The sequence below is a fragment of the Apostichopus japonicus genome, chromosome 2 (genome assembly GCF_037975245.1).
Source record: "Apostichopus japonicus isolate 1M-3 chromosome 2, ASM3797524v1, whole genome shotgun sequence".
NCBI lineage: Eukaryota > Metazoa > Echinodermata > Holothuroidea > Aspidochirotida > Stichopodidae > Apostichopus > Apostichopus japonicus.
In genome coordinates this window covers 21234848-21257855 of record NC_092562.1, presented here as the reverse complement: position 1 = coordinate 21257855, position 23008 = coordinate 21234848, and the positions used below count along the sequence as shown (strand labels likewise).

Sequence of the window (23008 nt, the reverse complement as noted above, 5' to 3'; positions counted from 1 at the left end):
TGGAAAATCTGACAGCTGCAATACTGTGTGTTCATATAATATATATAAATGAATTAATTACCAGGGTCGTTATTTCACGAAGAATAGCCTTTGACTTCTCATCATCATTTGCTAGCAATCTCTGTAAGGATTAAGAAAAAAAGAAAGCAAACAAAATTATATATTGTAACTACAGTTCTCACATTAAAAGTTTTTAGTACACAGAAATTTTGGGGTCAACAGCTGACAACCTTCTATGCATAGGTCTGGGCACAAATCTCAATTTATGCCCAATTGAAATACTGCTTTGAACTTCATCTGCAACAAGACTAACATTGCTTCATACTCGTATGGCCAATATTTAATTTCTTCCATATTTTAAATATTATTCAGCTTCTTACTATATTTCATAAAACAGATATAGTATATCCTAGAATGGGAGCTTAAATGCTGTTTGATTCAAACCTTCAGGGAAACTCTGCACTTGTAATTAATATTTTTTCTAATTTTTTTGTATTCATTTTACCAATTAATTTATTTATCAAATCAGTGGTGCAGTACAAAATAAATTGAGAGGAAATAGATCTATAGTAATAGAATTCATATTAAACTAACAAAAAAGAACACATAAAATGTGTGAGAATACAGAACATTAACTTTGTCACTGAAATGAATGAAACTAGAGAGGATGTTTTGGAGAAACCTTGGCAAATTCTGGATACCTAAGAAAACGTAACAGAAACTATAGGTAGGAGGGGCTTTAGCCACAAATGAAGACGACAAAGCAATGAAAAAAACTTGAGAAAGAAGTACAGAGACCTACCTGTGATTAGAAAGAAAACATTTAAGGCTTTTCTTGAAAATAATTTATTGTAGAACTTATAAAAGCCTGAAACAAAAAACCAAAAAAATTACAATATTTAAATATAAAAAAAAAAATTAAATGATTTACCTTGAGGGCATACTCTTTGCCAGTAGCCTGATCTTCTGCCACAAATACGAATGCAAATCCACCTGTAACAGAGAAAAGGAATTTCTAAGCAATGAGCATCTTAAAAGGTTGCAGGAAGTACTGCCTGAAAATTTAGTCAGGGAAAACAATTTTGTACTTTCAATGATACAGTTCATTCCAAACATGAAAAGCAGGTCTACCTGTATACCGTTCCAAGACAACAAAGTGTTTACTTCAAGAGTTCTGATCATATTTACCGATGAAATGACATGTAAATATGGACCAATTCCAAGATCTTGTTTAATACCACTTGTAGTTTTGCATTTTAGTCTAAGGTCAGTTCACCCAGTTGAGTTGATGCCAAAATTACTTATTTTGGAAAGCAATATTGGCAACAGGTGTTTCTTGCCTCTTTCTTGCACTGTTTGGAGTGCATCCAAAGATAAGCAAAGTCACTTTGCCATTTTCACTCTTTATTTTGAACTGTAACTATAAAATATTTGGCATGTGTTGTAGTACTAGATGGCTATCACTGTTACACTCACTTTTCACCGTGAAGGAATAGTTTCAATGTTCTATGTACCCTGGATATGCTCAAAACTTACATACTTGAAGAAATTTGATGAACGCTCAGCTGTTTCCAGGGTCATTTCTCAAATGTACAATGTAAACAATTAATTTTGTGCCTAAAGTCATCCTTAAATATTTTTTCCTCAATGTCCCCACTTTACTTTTAACTTTAGGTTGTCTGAACAGCAATGCTAGCCATCCATCAAGAGCTTGCCGCTCATTTTTCTCTTGTTCTTTGTCAGTCAATTAATAGTAAGCTAACAGAAAGATGTATTTTACTACTTTACTTCATGTCTCACTTTTTTCCCTGGCCAGAAGGAAATCACTTCAGGGTCCATAAATTATGTTCTGAAAGTATAAGCTTACAGTTCTATTCTATTTAGCAGTCTTTGCATTTAATCACATTTACACACCCCAGTTGCTTCCCAGTATATCCCCTCCGGCTCTAATAGCACTACAGGATTCATCCTTGACATGATTTTCACTCTGGGCTATCAGTGCATTGCACACATGTTTCAATACCAAGGGTCCCTATTCCATGTTAGATATTTACAAACGGGAAATGCACAATTACTAAACACATTTCAAATTTATACACACAAAAAAAGAGGTACGGAAACACCCCAACTGTAGCATGTGATAAGCACATACCCTAACTGTTGGCAAGTAAAGTTTCAGAGACGAAACTATGCAACAGCAGGATGGAAAGCAAACATATTAAGGAAAGCATATAAACAAACCAGACTTTACATAATTTGCCCCCCAAAAAGTCATAAAAATACTGTGCAAACTGATAGCACTATATATGACTTTTTGAGAAATTGTTGCAGCTACTGATACTGTGGTATCATTTAACAAGCTATGTGACAGGAGTGGGACAAAATGGCCAAATGTTTCTACGCTGACTACAGTCTTTATACGTGAAAGTAATGTTACAACTTGTGATCGAAGCTTCCACAAGGAGCTTTGTGTACCATGACTTCAAACCAATCAAATCATTGGAAACTGTTTATAACTAATCTCTGCAATATGATCTGTTTAGGCCGGTGATTGAAACTTCAGTGAAATATGCTGCATTATTATCACACACTTTACCTCTTAATGCTGAAATATTTTGTTATTGAATTAATCTATGAAAAGCTTCTACTTTTGTTTGATCATGCAAGAATGATAAATTTTGGCATACTTTGTCAAATTTTTTTGATAGCATATTCTGAAACAAGTGGTCCATCCAACGCCCTTAAAATATGGGTGTCTCACTCTCAGACGATCGCTCTTGCATTTGCAGTTGTCTCTGCAAATTTGTTAGCAACTTGGAAATGGTTCTATCTGTTAATGGTGTCGCAGTGGAGAAGTCATTATGAGATATATATTACTCTATAAAAGCTTTAGAGAAAGTAATCTTCCGGACAGGTAAGATACAGGTTAGATACAGTAGGCCTTGATTACTTAATAAATGCATTTGAAAAGCACACATTTTCCTAACGGTATTTTTGGCTGGATTCGGAGTCACGGTGGAATGGTTTAACAACTTGAATCATTATTAGTGCCTTAAGGGGTAGACTTCTCTTTTTAACTATAACAATTTTATCATTTTGCATAGCCTAACATTATTAAAGTTTGTGCTCATTTTGCAATGTGATACTGATACTGGATATATTGATATCGAATTAATCACTCCCTGCAGGCACTAAAACTTATAAGACTGTGTTTCAATATCTATCCTAGAATGAACTTTTTCCCATATTATATCTTTATCAATAGAAATAGATGAAACCCTTCAATGACTTTACTTAACCATAACAAATAAACGTTTAGTTATGCCGACCAATTTACCATCCTCAAAAATATTGTATTCCTAGGCTAAGTACTCTGCGTGAGCCTAACGGGTAGTTACGTTACTCACCTTCTGCGATGATGCGTTTGACTTTCAATTTCATCTTTCCAAGCTCGACCAGTTGACCGACAAATTCACTTCCTCGTTCATTTTGTCCGCCTGATAGGTAACCTAACGCAGAACGGAATAAATCCGTCATTTTGACGGAATTTCTTACACGTTATGTTTCGAGTCTGTATTGTGAGTTCTGTGTAGTGACTGTGCAACCTAAGCCTATCGGCATATTTTGCCGTACGTGATGCTTTTTCGTTCGAATACACCCACTAGCCTAACCACGATGAAAATACGTGTACAGTTTCAGTGGAAGGTTCTCACAGTTTACATTATAATAAAAGGTAATATTCCCAGAGATAGACGTTTTGATAGAATTTGTATGGTAGGCCATTTTGGTCTTTATTCACAAACTAAAGATTTCGAGTAAAACATCTTCAAGATATCTTTATAAAGGAATGATATATGTATCTCTATAGGAATATAAGGACAATTTATTTCTTGAAGAAATCTCTTATTCGATTATCTTAAAAAAAGCTATCTGTAAACAGGGGCGTACATGCACCATTTACAAGGTTTTAAAAGGGGTGGGGTGGGTTGGAAGGTAGATCGATTTCGCGACCGGCTAGCTTTTTGAGACCGACTTCACTTACTGGCTGAGCAACATTTCGAATGTTAAACCCAACAAAAGCGGCAATTTATTTTATAACAACAATCGCACATTGCTATTGGTAAAGGGGTGGGCGAAGCCACCGAAAGCTGCAGCATTTTTAGAAAAAAATATTTGAAAGAGAGGGTCCACGTGAACAGGTTTCATGAATGATATCCAAATTTGGGAAATATAGACATAAGGTAAGAACAGAGAACAATTTTTCTTCGTGTTTTGGTTTCGATGAAAATCGTAACCTTTGCATGAATTCATGATGTGTATGCGTTTGTGACGCCCAGCTTGTAAACACGATATCTGAAGAATGGAAGATCGGACCAATTTCATATCGGAAGTGTACAAGTACCACATTGAGTGCAAGAAGCCTATTCTTTTCATAGAGGGCAATGGTCATTTGGGGTCACCAGAGGTCAAATTGTAACAACCTTGTAAACATGATATCTCAAGAAGGTATGCTTGGGCAGATCTCATATTTAATATTTATATGAACCACATTGAGTACAAGAAGCCTATTGTTTTTGGTGGAGGTGAAAGGTCATTATGGTTTACCAATGGTCAAATTGCGAAAACCTTGTCAACACAATATCTAAAGAATGGAAGCTTGGACAGACCTCATATTGATGTGTAGAAGTACAACATTGAGTACAAGGAGCCTATTGTTTTGGTGGAGGTCAAAGGTCATTTGAAGTCAACAAATGCCAAACATTTACTTCACTTCCCCCTTAACTGTCTCTCTACACTAACGCACCTTCCTAAACATAATATCACAAGGGAAGCTTGTACAAATCGCATATTTGGTATGTAATTGTACCACATTGAGTACAAAATGCCTGTTTTTGGGCGGAGGTCAATGGTCATTTGAGTTCACCAGGGTCAAGTTGTGAAAACCATGTTTCACACAATATCGCAACAAGTACAGATGTCGTATTTAGTATGTTGATGTATCACATTTAGTACAAGAAGCCTGTTGATGAGGTCAATCATGGTCATTTCAGGACAGCATTGTCATTGTGCATAATTGTTTGTCACATGACACTGCTTTTCACTGTATTTCTAAGATCAAGTATGTTGTACACCCTCACTATACATAACATCAGATTCATGAAGAAAACTGCTTGTTTCATCATCGAAACCACAATGCCTTTTTTGGCATTCTGTTTTATTTTTATTATTACTATTATGACTCTTGCGTTCATTGGTGTAAGACAGCGCTGAATTCGACTCCAATTTTGTAGAATATACACAGGGCCCGTCACTAAGTGGGAAAGGAGGGGTGTACCCCCTACCAACCAGAAGTTACACCCAAAAAATCTGATGTTTTAGTTGAGCTATGTATCAATGTTATATCGTGAAATATTCACATTCCGTCTAAAAAAATATTTCTACATTCCATCTTGAAAATGTGACGTTCACTTTTAAATTGCGATGTTTTAAGTCATAATCTTTCATTAACAATCTGTCTCTAAAATATGAGTGTCTGTGTTTGAATACAAAATTGCACTTCGAATTTTGACTGACATAGAGAGAACTAAGTGGGGAGTTTAATTCAAGTCAACTGACGAGAATTACAAAAATGATACACGTTCAAAAAAGAAAATGTCTCCAAATCTTACTGCAGTTTGATTGATCCAAGGAGGCCATAATGCTTAAGTTGCATTCATTGCAATGACCTAAAAATTAAGGTAAAACAAGCTAAAATCTTTGGAAAAATGGAAATTTATTGAAAATAATCTGTAAGCAATGATCATGTATACTTTTACCTCTGTCGTCTCCTTGCTATTTTGTGAATACATTAATACTTGCACTGACATTAATAATTTAAAGCCAATACAACTTATGTCTGACTTTGATTACTACATTTGTATATTTTGCTTGATAAAATGTACACTGCTTCTAAGTCCATCCCTACAAACCAATATACTTCTTTAAGCAATTGTATAATAATCACATATTATGCTCGCACTTTTTTCACAAATACTTTCATATTTGGCAGCAAAAAGCTGAAAGTATAAGAATATTGAGAGTTGGTAATACATACATTTACATCTCATAGAGTACTTATATATTCAGTATAGTTGGCCACGGAGGACTATGTATACTTCTGGGGGTCTGCCTCACCCCTCCCCCACAACCAGACAGAATATAAGAAAAATTGTAGTGTCCTAACGACAATTCTTTAACATTGTTTCAAAACTTGCAACATTTTGCACCATTTTGATTTATATGCATCCTCCATTACACAAAAAGTTCCCTAAATTTTTCCAAACTTTTATATTCCCCTCCCCTCCTCCCAATAGTTCAAAGATGTATGTTATGCCCCTGTAGGGGGGGGGGGAATTATTAATATAATAAATAGTTATCTTCACATGGTTTTAAAGAATAAACAAAGATTTTTTTCATTCATTAATGTTTGATCCTAACACTCGATCTTATGTTAAGAATGAGTTAATTTGAGGAAGGAAGACAAAGACAAAAGCTCTGAAATTATGTACACTAAAATTAATTTGACACATGCTCATACAACAAAGTACCCCCGAAAAAAAACTTGAAGTTACTTCTAGGTATTTATCAGTTCCTCTATCCACTGGGGCCCAAAACAAGAACATGAAATAGGTCGTCAGACTGAGGCAAGCATTTATTTCAAATCAAATTAATAATGCTAATTTTAAATTAGCGTTATATGTTTCTTTAAGTTACATGTAGGGGTAAAGCTAACAAACTTTGACCTACATGGGGAGGGGGGGGGCGTATAAATGCATGGAGCTTTGCACACAAGAGTGGAAGAACTTGATACAGAATCATAGAAGCAGAATGACTTAGTTGTTCAAAGGATGAATCCATTATAGAATATAAAAGGCAAGTACCTGGAACTAGATCGTACCTCAATGGTAGAATTTTTTCCAAATGGATACAATATTTTTCCAAATGGATACAGACCCCCAGACAATTAAAGTATATAGCCTGCTGATTTCAAACACGTAATTCACAAATGCAGACAATCCCTGAACTCTTTTTCTAATCCCTTCTGAAAACAATTCATTCAGAATTTGAGGAAAAAAAGAAACATGTTACTTTTCTCTCTCACAAACTCTCTCCAGAAAGTTCTTGGTTTGGTTAAAACTGAACCTGCCAGTTTTTCAAACTCAGCATGAATGATGGACTTCTCACAAAAATGTACCGTCGAGTTAAACAAGTGAAACTTTTCAAGTTATATTCTTCCTACGGTGCTACCGTTGACCTATAACAGACAAATTGTTGAACCGGCACGACCCCCTTAATTTACCAGCTTTTAGTAGCAGAATGAGAAATGGATTAAGAAGTGGCATACATTATGATTTGTGATGTAAGCTGCCATGTAATCCCATTTAGCTTATAGACAAAACAAGCTTCCCAAGAAAGGTCCGAATATTTACAACAGGATTCACATCCCTGTCCACCGATCACGAGGTCTGCACACCACCACGACTGACGGGAACGTTGGTGGTCGCCGATTTGACCGGTCGAGTAGTTTTCTGTTTTCCAGATTGCGATCGGAGGGCGATGAGTCTCTCCGTCATCTTGTGACTGTATTTTATTCTCGTGTAGAGTTCTCTGCTGCAGCCAAACTGTTTGATCAGTTCGCAGCGGAATGTCTGCGATTCCTTTTTAGCGTCAATGTATGTGACGGCTCCCATCAGGGGACAAATGATGATCTTTGTGTGATCCGAGAAAAAGTTGATCTGAAAACCGGAAAGAAGGTTTTTAAAGTTTCATTGGAAGCATGGTTCAACAAGTGTTATTATTATTATTATTATAAAGGGTAAATACTTAATTACTTTTATTTAGTTTTATTCATTTGCAATCAATTAAATTGATTCAAAAACATGAAAGCATATTTTCTAACTGAAAACATGAGTAAGAACATAACATAACATAACATGAGTAAGAACATAACAAGAACTAGACATTGATCTATCAGGCAAACTGCTGATGTTTTCAATAGTAAGCATCTGTTGTGACCAGGGCCAGATTCAAACATTTTTGGGGGGGCCCTGGACTAGAGAGAGTTGGAAACTTTTGCGCTGGTTAACACACTGACTTAACAAACTAACAATACATTCAGTATTCCAAACATGTTTGTGTGCCTATCTTAATTACTGGCAACATCTGCAGAAGGAAATTGCCAATATTAAACAAACCCAACAAATTCTTGCATGGTTTTTGGGAACAAACAACTTGCCAATTTGTTCATGTTCAACTGACATTAACAAAACCAATTCCACATACCTGCATGGTACCATTGCTAAGATGGAGAACTATGGCACTGGTTGTCCTGAACCATGAGGTCATGAATGGTAGCCGGGCGATGTCATCTGATTCACGTGGTACCATCGCTGCGCCCGTCTGAAACGAAAACAAAACGGTACATAATTCCCAACAGTTCCATTCTACAAATAATTATTATTTATATGCAAAGGTCTGCTTTCAAAGGTATATACTCTTGTCATTTAGTAATTGAGAGGTAGCACACAACATTCTACACCCACTGATTGGCCGGTAACTGAATGCAACCATGGTCATTACAGGCAGACAGTAATTGAAAAATAACATGATGTACCACTGACTGTCAACCTATAATAATTCGAGCAGACGAACATGATTTCCGGGGACAGTCCCCCTGGATTTCATGAACCTACCCAAAATATCGTGTACTATCACTGATCATTGCCAAATTTGTAGAAATGCTGGGAATAATTTAAAATTTGGGAGAAACAATCGCCTGTTTCTGGAGGATGTATTACAGAAAGATGGGCATTTCACCATCATTTCTTGATACATCGCACAACCAAACACTGAGATGACTCCAAATCCTGCCCAACCCTAAAAAAGTATAGTGTAGATCCTACCCCTTGATGTCCCCACATTGGGGTCAAGTTGGTCAACATCAAATATCATGCCACCAGAATCCATGAAAACAAAGATGGTCACCATAACTTATAACAAAGCCTATATTAATAAAGTAAGTACTTTTTTTTTGGTATCCTTACTCTAGTCTTATCTGTGAAAGAACATCAAATCCCAAAAGGGACATTGTTTTCAAAGAGTTGTTCACATATCATTTACAAACAAGATTAGGGTTTGCAGTAACAAGCAATTGCCATTTTTGTTTTTAAATGGCGATTGCTCCTACAGCCTTAATAATTAGCACGTCATGACTCACCTTAACGAGATGCTCGGACATGTAGTTCCTAAAATATTTCAACAAAGTAACCTTCTTCTCCATAGTTGAAGGGTAAGAGGAGAGGGTGTGTGATTGCTCATTCCAGTCACGGTCAATGTAATCGATATTTCTGTAAAACAATACAACAAGCAAGTCATTATTATCGTCGTATCGTAACCAACAAAGAATGAAGAAAGACGAAAATGTTAACAAAATCATGAAGAAACAAAATTCAGTTGTGTATGTAAATCAACTGTGCCCTTCCATATATACATCAGTATGTGGTGCCAGTAAATATCAATGCGAGTAGTTTAAATGGGTCACGGTGCCTAAAATATAGATGTGACAATTATGAAGATATGGAAAAGGAGATCAATTAAGAAATACAGGCCAATTCAGTAATCATGGCACTAATGCACATCTGCCATTATTATGTGTGTTATGAAAACACAACAATTGCAAACACTATTAACAACATTTCATGTTACAACAAATGAGATTCCTGCCATCTCATGAATGAGCATCTAAAATAATAACTATTACCAATATGCTAAGGGAATGTAACAGTGTTATATGAGATGAAGTGTGGAGGTAGCATCACTACTGTCACCCTAGGAAATTGTTTGGGAATCTGACTACAATATTGAGAAAAAAAAACATTGCTAGAGACTGTAAGAATGCTTACTCTTGGTTCTGATGAAGCAGTAGTCGTGTGGAATCATTGAAGAGGACTCCTACGCTACCGTCACAGAGCTGGTATCCTAGACCGTACTTGTCAGAGTAGTCTACCCACTTGCTGATCCAGAATACAGGAACGGCAGCTGGATCCTCGGTCTCATCTGTAAACAAGAGCACAGACAAAGGACTTCCAGATTTGACTAACTCATCACCACAACATTCACATTTGAAAATTAACTTGAAATTAATTTCATTAACTCATTAACATTAACTTTAACACATTAACTCATCACAGGGAATACACTGGTTAGAAGTTCTTGTTCCTGTGCTGTGTTCCACAAAGATAACTTGCAAATTTGCAATTGACATCCAAAGTTCACATATCATATTTCTAACGACATTCAAATGCTTCGTCTTCAACGTTTCTGTCGTACTTCAATCCCAAGATCTGCCTGTTAATCATTAACTTTAATCAAAGGTGACTCATAGATGAGTCCTACTACCACTTAAGTCACCTACTGTAACCATGTTATTGGTGATGTATACATTGAAAACATGACTAAAAATCAAGTTTGTGATTCCAAATAGCCCCTATCTGTCATCTTAAAAAGCTCAAAACTTTCAAATGCTGCAACAAGAATAGCCTCTTTCCAGCACATATATCTGCTCTTATCCTCTTAATTCCTTAAGTACCCACTACCTCAGTGTAGATTTTCAACATATTACGTAAACCTATACATCAGATTTTTATATCTGAAAATGACTACCATGTGGCTCTTTGACATTGCAGTCATAAAAAATAAAAATTAAAGTCTCATACTCTTTGACTCCTGCAAGTTAATATGTTTAATCTGTTCATCTGTTTAATTTCAATAGTACTTACCAATCTGTTTTGAAGGCCTGTCCGACGGTCTGGAATCAATGACCTCTGTAAGTTGTTTTAGCATGTCCGGCAAAAAGTAGAGAGCATCTACATCTGTTGGCAAAAACATGAGGTAACCAATAACTGAGAGTTCATGTGACATAACATCATTCCAAATATTAGCTTAAACGGCAAAGAAATTGGTAATATGATATCGATAATCAAACTTTAATTGGATTTATAAGTTGATAAAAGGTGATTCCATACTAAATGTAATCTCAATATGGATATAGTTTATTAGATCCCTGGTATTCAAAGTGGAGATGACAATCATTTTAAAGGGTCACCACAAATTTTTGGAGTGTCACCAAAGAATTTGAAACAAACACCAATCTGCTGAAATTGTCTGGAGGGGAAACGGGGGGGGGGGGGGCGGGGAGAATGGAATAAGTTGAACATACCTAACATCAAAAGATCAAAATATAACCCAATTTTACAACTAAGCACCATTACAATTTCTTGCAGGGGAGGGGGATACCCCCTGTGCCACTATGATCCCCTCCCTTGGTCAAAATTTGTGCCTATTCCAATTGACATTACATGACAGAATTTAATCAGGTACTTGATCATGTATCTTCAATTGGGTTTTGCAAAAAATGTAGGATGGTGTCTTACTTTGATCATACAAACTTTATTTGAAGAATTTAATAACTTTCTGGTCATTAATTACTCAATAATATTATATGACTTACTTTCAGAGGGATTTTCTTGATCTGCTTTCACCACGGCTAGCTGTCCCTTCATCTTTTGTCCTGTTGTTTCTGGTACTTTGTTTTCTATTAAGGTGAACAATAAAAACAAAGTTTTGATTTACGGGTAACATTCAAAGTCATTTTACATGTTGCACTTGTTTTGAATTTTAAAATGAAAAGAACCACTGAAAACATAGCACTTTCTTGAAATTTAGTCCACAGTTATTGTACTAGAAATGATGAAGTGAGGCATTAAATATTCAAAGGTATGGCAAAGGAACAAATTATATAAAATCATAATTAAAAGTGTGGGAAAAATTTTGACAGTCCTTAAAATGCCGAATAAACCTCTTAGATAAAGTATGAGGTGTCTTTATTATTTTTTCTGTATGACATATTCAGAAGGATGAAAATGTAACTGTATACAATCCACCTGAAGACACCAACTCCAATTCCTGCTACTATATATGTATATATGTAACTAAGGCTATTGGCTATGTTTGTTTTCTTTACCACAAATTGAAGAGGCTTCTTATTGATTTTGAAAATTATTATTATTATATATATATATATATATATATATATATACATATATAATATGAAAGTGTTGTAGGCCTAGAGTATTGACATTTGTCACAACTATACAGTAAACATCTGTTTTTATTCACTCATTTTAATATTCATCAATTTAAGAGGGACCAATTTAACCATATACTGTATATGTTTTGCACAATGATACACATAACTAGAATCGTAACGTGCCAGCAGGTGAGAGCAAAGTAAACAATTTCAGAATGACTTAAAAACTGTAAAAGAATATATATATATAATAATTTTGAGCTACATTTATAACAAAAAAGCAGAGGTTGCATACAAAGCATCATGTGCACATGGTTCGCTCTCAATATTAGTTGAGCATAAATTAGATTGTTGCATAATTAGTGTTTGGACAAAATCGGGTACTTTTCAAAACATTCAGGAAGAATTTGCATACCCCTGCCAGGCTGCCACAATTCTATGTAGCAGATACGGTACTTATAGTCCAGGCTTTGGATATGAACCAGAGTTGATATGGTGAGACTAATAACTGGGTCAGCTAATTGTACATTTGTGGATGATAGGTAAATCAACTTTCTGGGAGTTCACACACCAAAAAAATAACCTTAGCCTACTTCGGTGAGCCTGGAAAGGGGAGTCGAGGGGAATTAATGTTACGGAACACACGAGGAGTTCTGCATATCTAATATCCACGTTTGCGCACCTTTGTTATCCTTGACTTCTGAGAGTGGCGCTCTTGAGGATGCTGGAGCAAATCTAGGAGCGGTAGTCAAACAAGAGGTTGGAAGCTTCGGAGGTAGATAACCACTGGTGAAGAAGTCATCTTTGAGTATGGCGGCCATATTCGGTCTCTTAGTGGGATCTTTCTGGAGGAGTCTACTGATGAGAGCCCTGGCAGACAATGATATGTTGCTTGGAATATGATAGTCGTTACTTCGAATCTTTTGATATGTCTCCTTCAACGACGTAGTTTCAAAAGGTGGCTTTCCGACCAGTAATGTGTACCTGAGAAATCAGAGGAAAACAGAATGACAGAGTGGAAAAAAATGGGGGAACGAAAGTAGGAAGGAACTTGTAATATAGCCATAAATCTTACAAAAACCTTATTTCCAAACATCTTTCTAAACTTCTTAGACTAAGAGGGACTAGAACTTAAGATAGACTGTCAGATTTATAAGTTAATGGTTTAATTAATGCTCACTAAGATAATATGGATGATAGAAAATAACTTCAGCAAAGATTCATGAAAGGTGCAGCAGAATTATATACTGTTAAAACATATTATTAATATTGCAACTTCTGGGTCAGAAAACCTTGAGAAAGAAAAAGGACAAAAAATGTAAACACTTTGTGGTTTTGATGCCCCTAAAAATACAAACATGCCAAAAATAAAAACAAAGAATCTGTCTAAATATGGCCACCTTAACATGTGTACATCATGCTCCGCCCATTCATTAATATGCATAACATTACTTCTAAACACAATAGGGCACATCTACAGCTATCAGGCTACCATATGACATTAATCCAAAATATAGTTCCAGAGATATTGTGTTTATGAGCTCCAGGTATAACACACATATATACATACACAAATACGTATACACACATGCCATCATGACCAAACAGGTTACTGATGCCCCAAAGTATAGCAAACGAAAAGGGAATTTCAAAATTCCCAGAGCTTTTCAACGGAACACTTCATCAAATTAAGAAAAATCTGGCAATAAAGTGGTTAAACTGTATCACAAATAATACGCAGACAATATTACAGTGAACAAAACATTCTGAAAATTAAATTGAGGGATTTAAAAAAATTATCTTTAAGGACAGCGAAGCACAAGATATGATGGTTTTAATCATTTAGCAATAATAGCATATGCTTTAACTGATCAAAGATATAGAATTCTTAAATCAAAAGTTTTAGCTTTAATAATATTTATAGTACTTACATGATGCAACCAAGTGACCATGTGTCAACTTCAAAACTGTGACCTTTCTTAGTTAGAACTTCTGGGGCAATGTAGTTAGGTGTTCCACAAAGTGTCCTGCAATTAAAAGAGAAAAGTACTTAAATCTTTACCATAGGCCTAGAGCCAAGAAAAAAAAAAGCAGAAATAAAATATCACTACATAATACATTTGCAAAATTTTGCTGACAATCTTCTTTAAACTGTGTTTGTGTTGATCAGAACTTCATAATCCAAGGGACAAGTCACAAATATTATAAAATTATTATAAATTATTATAATATTATAAATTTGATTGAACTTATGACAAGTTGACAAGAAAAGTTTGATGGGTTTTATCTAGTTTTCATTTGCTTGCTACAATTAATCTATCACTTCACATATTTAACACTGACCTTTTCCTTTCACCCTCAAATTCCTCCCTCGTTGCGAGTCCGTAGTCTCCAATCTTGATGTTCATGTCGTCGTCGATGAATAAATTTCCCAGTTTTAAGTCTCGGTGAATGACCTATACCGTAAACAAAAGAGATAAATACAGTGTTTCATGCAGTCACACAGGTGAGACTAGCTACCAGAGTATTACAGGCTTTGAGAAGAAACTTGCAAACTTGTAAAATTTGATTTTCAATTCTACTGCACTACACAGAGAACACCTTTAATCTGTTATGACTGTATCTAAAACATTTGCATGAGATCAGCCCAGCAATAATGTGGATGCTCTCTGCAATGCATATATATGAAAAGCATGTTTGCTGGACCCTCCCACATATATTAATCAAGACAAAGGTGGCGCATTGATTATTGAGGTAAGTCTTTGGACTAGGGACTGATAGGTAAAATCCACCCGCTTACCTTAGTGTCGTGCATGTACTGCACACCTAGCACAATCTGCATCATGAAATATCTGGTTTCTGGTTCTGTGACAGCTCTTCTCCTCTTATGCAGTTCCATCATTGACTGCAAGAAAGAATATGAATAAAATTGTATTGATATTTCTATTTCACTTAATTATACAGATCTAGTAAAAAGCTTCAACAATATAGTCTATTTCTATTTCAGTTAATTATACAGATCTAGTAAAAAGCTTCAACAATATAGTCTGTTATATTTAAAGTAGTAAATGTGGGGGAAAAGACAAAGAAAGGCAATACCTGGCAATTATCACTATTTTACGCACTGTCTTACAAATTATCTCATGGTGGAAATACCAATCTCACATGCAATTCTTAAATCAGTAAAACAAAGTAAACATACAAGGAGATGTGCATAATTTTATTTTATTTTTCAAGTCTCCAGTTTTACAACTTTTAAGGGGGGGGGGGGGGGAAGATGAGGTAGAATGGGGTTTAGGTATGGATCGGCCGGGTAAAATTTTGGTTATGCTTCCTTGAAGGTTGTCTTCTTACCCGTCTCCGGCAAAGCTCGAGAACAACATAGACATTGTTATCATCTTCGAAAAAACTGTGGAATCCAACTACGTGCTTGTGCTTCAAATTACGATGAATTGCTATCTCCATGGCCATCTACAATCAAGAGCAGAAAGATCAATATCAAAAAATTGAAACAAAACGTTGCATAAGAAAAAAATATGATTTATACTAACCTTTGCAGTTTTTCACATATCTTTGTAGCAGATATGTGAAAAACTGCTGTTAAAGTGCACACAACAGTGCATAAACACCTAAAATCAAGTATGTTTAACATTTACTAGGTAGATGCTACAAATATTTTTTACACTAACAATTTTACGGATTCTCAAGGAGCACAGAGTTTACTCAACTTTTCAAGTAATAGTGATCAGTCTAGCTCCCTGCATATGGTAATAACAGCCCTCTGGTGATCATATCTATGCTAACACATAGCAGTATATAATATGACATGTTCACTCTGTTGTAGCTCTTCTGTAGGTAAGTAAGAGATTTAATCGATGGGACCCTCAGCAGGAGGTCACCACCAACTGCTGGGCTATCCCAGTGACAGGCAACAATCATTATATTTACTAATGACAGACTACAGGTAATGATTATAATAACATTAACAATTAATTATGCCAAACGTGAGAGAAATTCACGGGAAATACTTTTGATGGTTGAAGTGGATTTTAGAATTTTTTTTTTTTTGGGGGGGGGGGGAGATTTTCAGCATCTTGAGGTCAAAACCACATTCTCATATAGAGATTAATTTTAGTGAAACATTCACATCTGATTCGGATTTTCCAAGTTTATGAATTTGATGTATCATGAAACATTGAAAAAAATTATGCATCATTACTACCGTACATGTGGAAGAATTGCTTTTGATATAAATTGCTTTTATACAGCAGTTTTTAGCCCATTTTTCAGCGTGCTCATTTGTTGGACAAATAAGATGTGAAATTTTCAAAACTGGTGATACCATTTTGGTTGCTTTTTTTTCAATTTTTATGGCAATAGAAGGTTTTAAAGTGACATAATCATGGCAACTGAGTAGAAAAATTGCTGGCATTGCCAGGGATTAATTGAGCATTCAAATTTTGTGCAGCAGTTTTGAAGTCTTTGGTTTCTAATACAATTGTATACATTGTACTTGTATCTATAGTCATTTGCAAATCATTCCCTGCTTGATATGACACTTTCATAATGATTGAAGAGAGAATATTAAAACAAATTTTGAAAAAAAACAGGCTAGGCCATCAGTGAAAATCTCTTACCTTGTCTTTCTGATGTTGTTTGACCAACAAGGCCTTTGACACCACCTTTCCAGCAAAAATCTCATTTGTATGGGGATCTATCAATTCGTAACATTTTGCAAAGCCACCCTGAAAAGAAAATATATGATATATCACATACACGTTAAAACAACCAACATAACATTACATACATCTACCAAGATGAATAGGATTTGTCCGACATGATTCACTGTTTATAGTCGCTCAATTAGGAAAATGCTCAGTGTTGGAAAAGGAACTTGTTTGTACCAGAAGGTACCTAATAACTAGCAGAAGCTGGAGGCAAAACAGATTTAAAATGTTACGAAGAAAATTAAAAAAACATAAAACATATTAGTGTTCAGCTACTGTATGGCATAATGGTGGTAACTTGAGCCAATCACAAACAATGAAATCTTGATGAAGTTGAACTGTAAGTTGTCACTGAATAGTACATAACTGCCATGGAAGGAGGGTTTGTTTTGTTGGGGGGATGTCTCAGAAAACACAAGTCAACTAAGGTGTTGAAACAGATAGACTTTGGAGCATTGATAAAAAAATTCAATTTGCACTATAACAATAATACTAATGATTAACAACATTATTCTTGAAATAGAAATTGAATCTACTGTTAAGGAAATGCACAAATCCTTGACAAGTTGTAACTATCGTATAGGATAGGACTTTGGGAATGAGGATGATCTGGTTGACTTTTGGGGGGGAATTGGTTTGAACAAAATGCACGGCAGGGTGCAGGGGGGGGATGAATACCGTAACTTTTAAAACTATCGGCCTTAAGTCTGTGTCAGAGAATAATTTTGTGCTTCTATTTTGTATAACAGGTTTGAAGGCACGGAATGTTCAGTTACAAATTGCTGTGGTACATACAAAAACTGCTCTACATGTTTGCACTTGTGTAGCAATTTGCCCATTTCATTTCAATCAATTATCAATTATTCTGTGTGTGTCATATAGGGGACAAACTAAAACGAATGACAGCGAATGACAATTGACTTTGTACAGGGTTAGTTATCATTCGCAAATGACAGCGAATGACAACGAAGGACAATAGTGAGTGGAGATAGAATGATTAACGGAGTGGAGTAAATGCGGTTATTGGATTTCTGCGCAAAAATTATTTGAGGAAAATTGCTTGTTACGTGGTTGCCGGGTTTTGGTGTAATTTTTGTGTGAGAATGCACTTGAGTGCTGTGCTTTTGACATTTACCTCTGTAGATTAATAAAGAAAGATAACTGAAGCCGTTTCAAGATTCTGGTATTGTTAGTTTCTAACAATTAATATCAAATGACGTTTAATTTACTTTTTAAAATCAGACTTACAATTTCGCTTACTATAAGCTGCGTTTGAATCTTGTCCGTACGTACTTTACTAGATCTGTAAGCCACGCACTTTGCGTCCACTCGATTTGCGTGGCTTTAATATACCCATGAAGTCTGAACTGTGATATCCGGTTGAAGCAAATGTCTGTGCTGTCATTACTGTCATTCGTTTTAGTCAACGCAATTTTTTAGTGCGTACAACATATTGTCATTCGTTATGTGTAACGCAATTGTCATTCGTTTTAGTAACACCCATCATATAGGTCTGTCATAAGTCATAACTTTGTTGTCTTCAAATGTATGATTCAAAATTGGTTGTGCCTAAGGTGTCAAAAGTATCATGGAAGGTTAAAATCACACCTATACTAGCCCTAGCCTGTATTGAAATAATTCATGCCTAAAGCCAAGATGGCCTGCGATAAATAAAGTAATATGGGATTGTAAATCAAAGCAAAAACACAAGTGACAGATAGCCTAAGCTTACGTGTAAGCCGCATTTCTTCAGCTTCTTATTAATCTTACTAATTACTATTATTGTGTTAGGCCTAAGTAAGCTTAGGCTGGCTCTAAACTACAGTTGCCTAAACGGTAAACCCTAGTAGTAGTACTATAGCCTGGATTATTATTTAATCGTTGGCCTATATCGAAAAAGGTTGACCGTTTTAGCTGCGTATTATTATTTTTTTTAGCTTTTTCACCAAATGTTGCTACGGATATTAACCTTGCCAAGGAATTTTCCTTTTCGGTAACGTTTGTTTGTCGTTGTATCCACAACTATATCTGGGACTTCCTTCACTCGCAAATCTTGACGATGTTTCGACATTTTTGGACAAAACTACAAAAGTATTGGGCAAAATTCAGATCCAGCTTTACGTTCACAAAAATTTCGCAAAACAATTCTCTCAGAAATCTAAAATTATTGAATCAAATTCAATTTCAAACTACCGATGTCGGTTTCAAATTCAATGTAAATGCATTCACGTGCACGTAGGCTTGCCAACAATTCAACTTGTAATATTTGTATACATGGCACGCACTACCTACAGGGACGTACGTAATTTAAAAGGACTTTCAATAAATACTAAAGCTGTGATTGGTTCATTTCATTTCTGTCCTGTCACACAATTGGATTAGAGCAGTATTCAAATTAGAGCTTTAAACTGCATCAGGGATACGGAACACTGTATTAGCCATGTTCATCTCCGTAAATTCGCAAATAGGTAATGATTGCATGGAATCTATGAACAATACTACTCAAACACCATTTGAATGATAGTAGCAGAGAGGGAATTCACTTTGGAATAACAGCTAATCATAAAAATGAATGACAAAATTATCGGACAAAGACTGAAGTAATATACGAATAAAGCAGATAGGAATGCGACAGAACAAAATTGTCGTTGGCAACCACGTTATAATGACGAGCTTCCTCAGGCTGGCACAGGCTTATCCATATAAAGACGTTTTCCTGAAATTTGACGGAATTTTGGGGCTGGATATGGGAAATTACATGCATGATGGTGCTATCATTTCTATCACTTTAACTATACGTGGGTGGAGTACAAATTTAATTTGTTGCCCGGTGACATCTTTTAATCACTATTTCTGTAAAACTTTGTGATTCAAGTAGTTTTGTTTCACTGTGCAAAGCGTTTTCTCCACTTTTTTTTACGATGATTAAATCGCCTTCATATTGTAATAGCAAAATTATCTGCAAAATCATATCACGCAAACTGTGCAAACAAAAGGCAGTTTAACGGAGACAATGCAATTATGTACTTGTACTACTGCGAAGGTCGCCGTTGCCAGATTTTATGTGACGCGAATAAATGCTGATTGGCCGGCAACTGAAATATGAAAAACACAATATTCGTGAAAGTTTGCTATTAAAACGCCAAACTGACCACAGACGGGTATGGATAGCGGCGCCAAAAGCTTTGAAGGCTAAGGGTCTAATCTTACATATGGTGTAAATTAACAATATAATTGGGTCAAAGTTCTTACATAAAATTTTATGTGTAATCACTTGTGGGTTTCAAACGATTAATTTCTTTTGTAGGGTATAATCGTAACAGAATCAAAAAATGAATCAAAGCAGTGACGTAAAGATGAGTCTAGGGGCCCTGGGTCCAGGGAAGGAAGGCCCCCCTGGCTGCTGCGGAGAATCAACCGATGTGCGCGATGTCCCAAAGGCGTGGGTCCAGGGCCCGCCTTAGGGCCCTCTCAGCAAAACGGTGGAAAATATGCCAAATTCGATTTACTGTCTGATACGGAAACATACAAATCCACACACAAATCTTAGGCATCGGCGATTTGGCCAATAGCTGAGGAAAGCATCAGCCAAAGGGGTTCAAAATATGCCAAATTTGTGTCACTTGGCCAGTTATCGGCCAATGTCATGTGGCAACAAGGGCGGCGGAAGCACTTTATCTACATAATTTGGGGGGGGGGGGCACCAACGTCAAAGGGCACTTTGCAGAAATTCGATTGAATTTTTGCAGCTTGATATTTAGTACCCTTTTAACTCCAATTTGTATTATCTTATTTGCGTATACATCACTCAAACGCCCCCCACAAGAAAAAAATGCATACTAGCACTACGATATCCAATGTGGAAATTGGGAAACAAGGCACAAGTTTTCTTTCGAGACAAAATTAGATGAAATCATGCTAATTGCTAAAGTAGGAATCTGCCGAATTAGAGTTTATTTCTTGTTAAGCGCTTAAAAAAATCCATTCGAAATAGCTTTGACTTTGACCCATAGTGATTCATTAATATTCAGGGCGTAGCCAGGATTTGCAAAGTTGTAGGCACGACTATAAAACCCCCCAGATGGCCGGTATCAGCCCTTCCCTAGTGTTCATTCTGGTTCCCTGGCCTCAAAGTGCTGCAGCTCTATAGATATAAAGTCTGTTAATCAACAATAGGCCTGGGGAAACAGTGCTACATACTGGCTACGCCCCTGATAGTTTTAAATTAGGATTAGGTTTCTTACTGAAATATCGCTGACCTAATAAGGTGATCAAGGGTACAATTTTTATGTAGAAAAAGGGCACATTTTAAACCTGAGGAAAAGTGGGGGGACGTTCCCCCTGTGCCCCCCCCTGGTTCCGCCGCCCTTGGGTGGCAACCCTCACCGAGAGCGAATTCATTGAAATTAGAGGCGCTATTTCGCTATAATATGTACCAGCGTAGCCTATCAAGTTCCAGTGTGTACCTCAGGCTCTTGAGTCAGTCGTGCGGAAAGAAGGATACGAGATTTGCAGTTGCAGGGGCATATGATATATGACGAACGTATTCACGCACATTAAAATATGTCCATTGTCTCGTTTATAGTTTCTTTTCCAACGAAAACGTGCCGTTTCAAAAAGAAGAAAATAAAGGTACCCCTATTCTAAGTTCTTTACATCAGTGCAGCGGGCCCTTTGGTCGGGGCCCCTGGCCCGAGCCCATAGGCGTTACGCCGTTGAATCAAAGCCGTACAGAGAGATACGACTCAGTCATAATTTATATCTGAGACGCATACACGGCTATGTCGGAGCTGTATATAGGGAAACGGCTCAGTCATATACGGCTCTGTCATATATTATGTTAGAGCGCCATCTATTTACAAAAAGTCACTTTGTTTCCTCGATTTGATTTGAATGATTTATTGTGCTAGATAAGATAAATTGTATTTTCAAGATATATATAAGCACATACTTCAACTTGACGAAAGTTACTGAGGGTTTCAGTTTTTGTACTATTACATTGGATATATATTATGTCTTTTCCTGAATAATTTATGTAAAAGTACAAGCTTTGAGGGGCTAATACTGCGAGACTGTTTCCATCACTTGATGTAACTTTATTATCAAAATTAGTTTTCTTTAGCGAGCTTTTCAAATGAAATGATACAGGAAACAGAAAAGTTTTACCTCATTTAAGAGATTAGAGTCACATTATCTGGTCCCAGATAAATATCTAAGTTAAAAGATGGGGACATTTTGTATAGAGCCGTTTGGAATGTAAGTGTAATTTCAAGTACGCTATGCGTTCCTGCATTTTTTTCTGAAAACATTACAGCAAAGTTCTTGCGTTATATCTGGAGATATATTACGTTTGTTTTCCACATTACCTGACGCCATTCAAGCCTAGATGTACAGATAAAATGATGTTAAAAGACAGTGTATTGGATAGCTATCTTACTATCCGTTTCAACACTGACACAATCACATCATTATTTAATATAATCAATGTTAATCTAATAATGTACACTGAAAGCGAATAACTGAACGATTTGTTGTTGTTTTTCAGTGAATCTAGATTTATTTGATGTTCAGGAGGTCAAGATAATGGCGAACGTGATGAAGCCTATGTGTTATAGTGTTACATGGTAACTTCGGCCAGAGTTACTTGATGGCTTGGAGAGAAGGTTTACCGGGACTGATGAAGCACAGGTAGAGAGCAATAATTCCCCACTCTTTGGAACGAAGTGGATTTAATTCATTTGGCACAGTCCAATGAGTCACCTGAAATAACACATTAGGGTAGCAGGAAAATCTTCTCGTAAATGGCACAAACATTATTTTTGGGTAAAAGTGTGAATGACATGAGTTACGTTAGGAGTGGAATGTAGCACGTGCTTTTTGCGTGGATTAAAGTTTGTTTACTTCTTTGTAACCAAGGAAACCAAACTGCAAATAGTATTGACCATATATGGGCTTTTCCCGTAAATTAACATCCGGGGAGACATTCTCTATCCGTGACGTAATGAATTTGTAATAACCACTAGACTACTGCGGTTACACAAAAAATACTTAACCGTATAACCCTATTTCCTACAAGCTTTATGTAATGCCAAATTTTATTTGATGGAATTTCCGTATGTCTCAAATATTTACAATGCATATGCACGACGCCATT

The 23008-nt window shown here is 36.1% G+C and overlaps 2 protein-coding genes across 3 annotated transcripts in view; both read right to left on the bottom strand.

Moving 5' to 3' along the window:
* The window catches only part of LOC139981966 (cyclin-G-associated kinase-like), a 28974-nt gene extending 25249 nt beyond the window's left edge, over nucleotides 1-3725 (bottom strand). For both annotated transcript variants that reach the window (XR_011797943.1, XM_071994425.1), the window contains exons 1-3: nucleotides 3408-3725; nucleotides 932-993; nucleotides 62-121 (exon numbers count right to left, since the gene is read on the bottom strand). Coding sequence is in view for 1 of the 2 variants with exons in the window: in XM_071994425.1 (XP_071850526.1) it covers nucleotides 62-121; nucleotides 932-993; nucleotides 3408-3537 (252 nt within the window). In the remaining variant the exon portion in view is untranslated. The remainder of the gene's footprint in view (nucleotides 1-61; nucleotides 122-931; nucleotides 994-3407) is intronic.
* A 2028-nt stretch (nucleotides 3726-5753) lies between these two features.
* On the bottom strand, nucleotides 5754-19123 carry LOC139981984 (serine/threonine-protein kinase PLK1-like). Its single transcript, XM_071994473.1, has 13 exons — nucleotides 18824-19123; nucleotides 16765-16872; nucleotides 15482-15598; nucleotides 14928-15032; nucleotides 14471-14583; nucleotides 14059-14154; nucleotides 12810-13111; nucleotides 11549-11632; nucleotides 10818-10910; nucleotides 9942-10095; nucleotides 9257-9386; nucleotides 8323-8439; nucleotides 5754-7775 (listed from the first exon to the last, which is right to left on the bottom strand). The coding sequence occupies exons 1-13, from the start codon at nucleotides 18923-18925 to the stop codon at nucleotides 7497-7499; spliced, it is 1800 nt and encodes a 599-aa protein (XP_071850574.1). The 5' UTR covers nucleotides 18926-19123; the 3' UTR covers nucleotides 5754-7496.
* Nucleotides 19124-23008: the final 3885 nt, after the last annotated feature.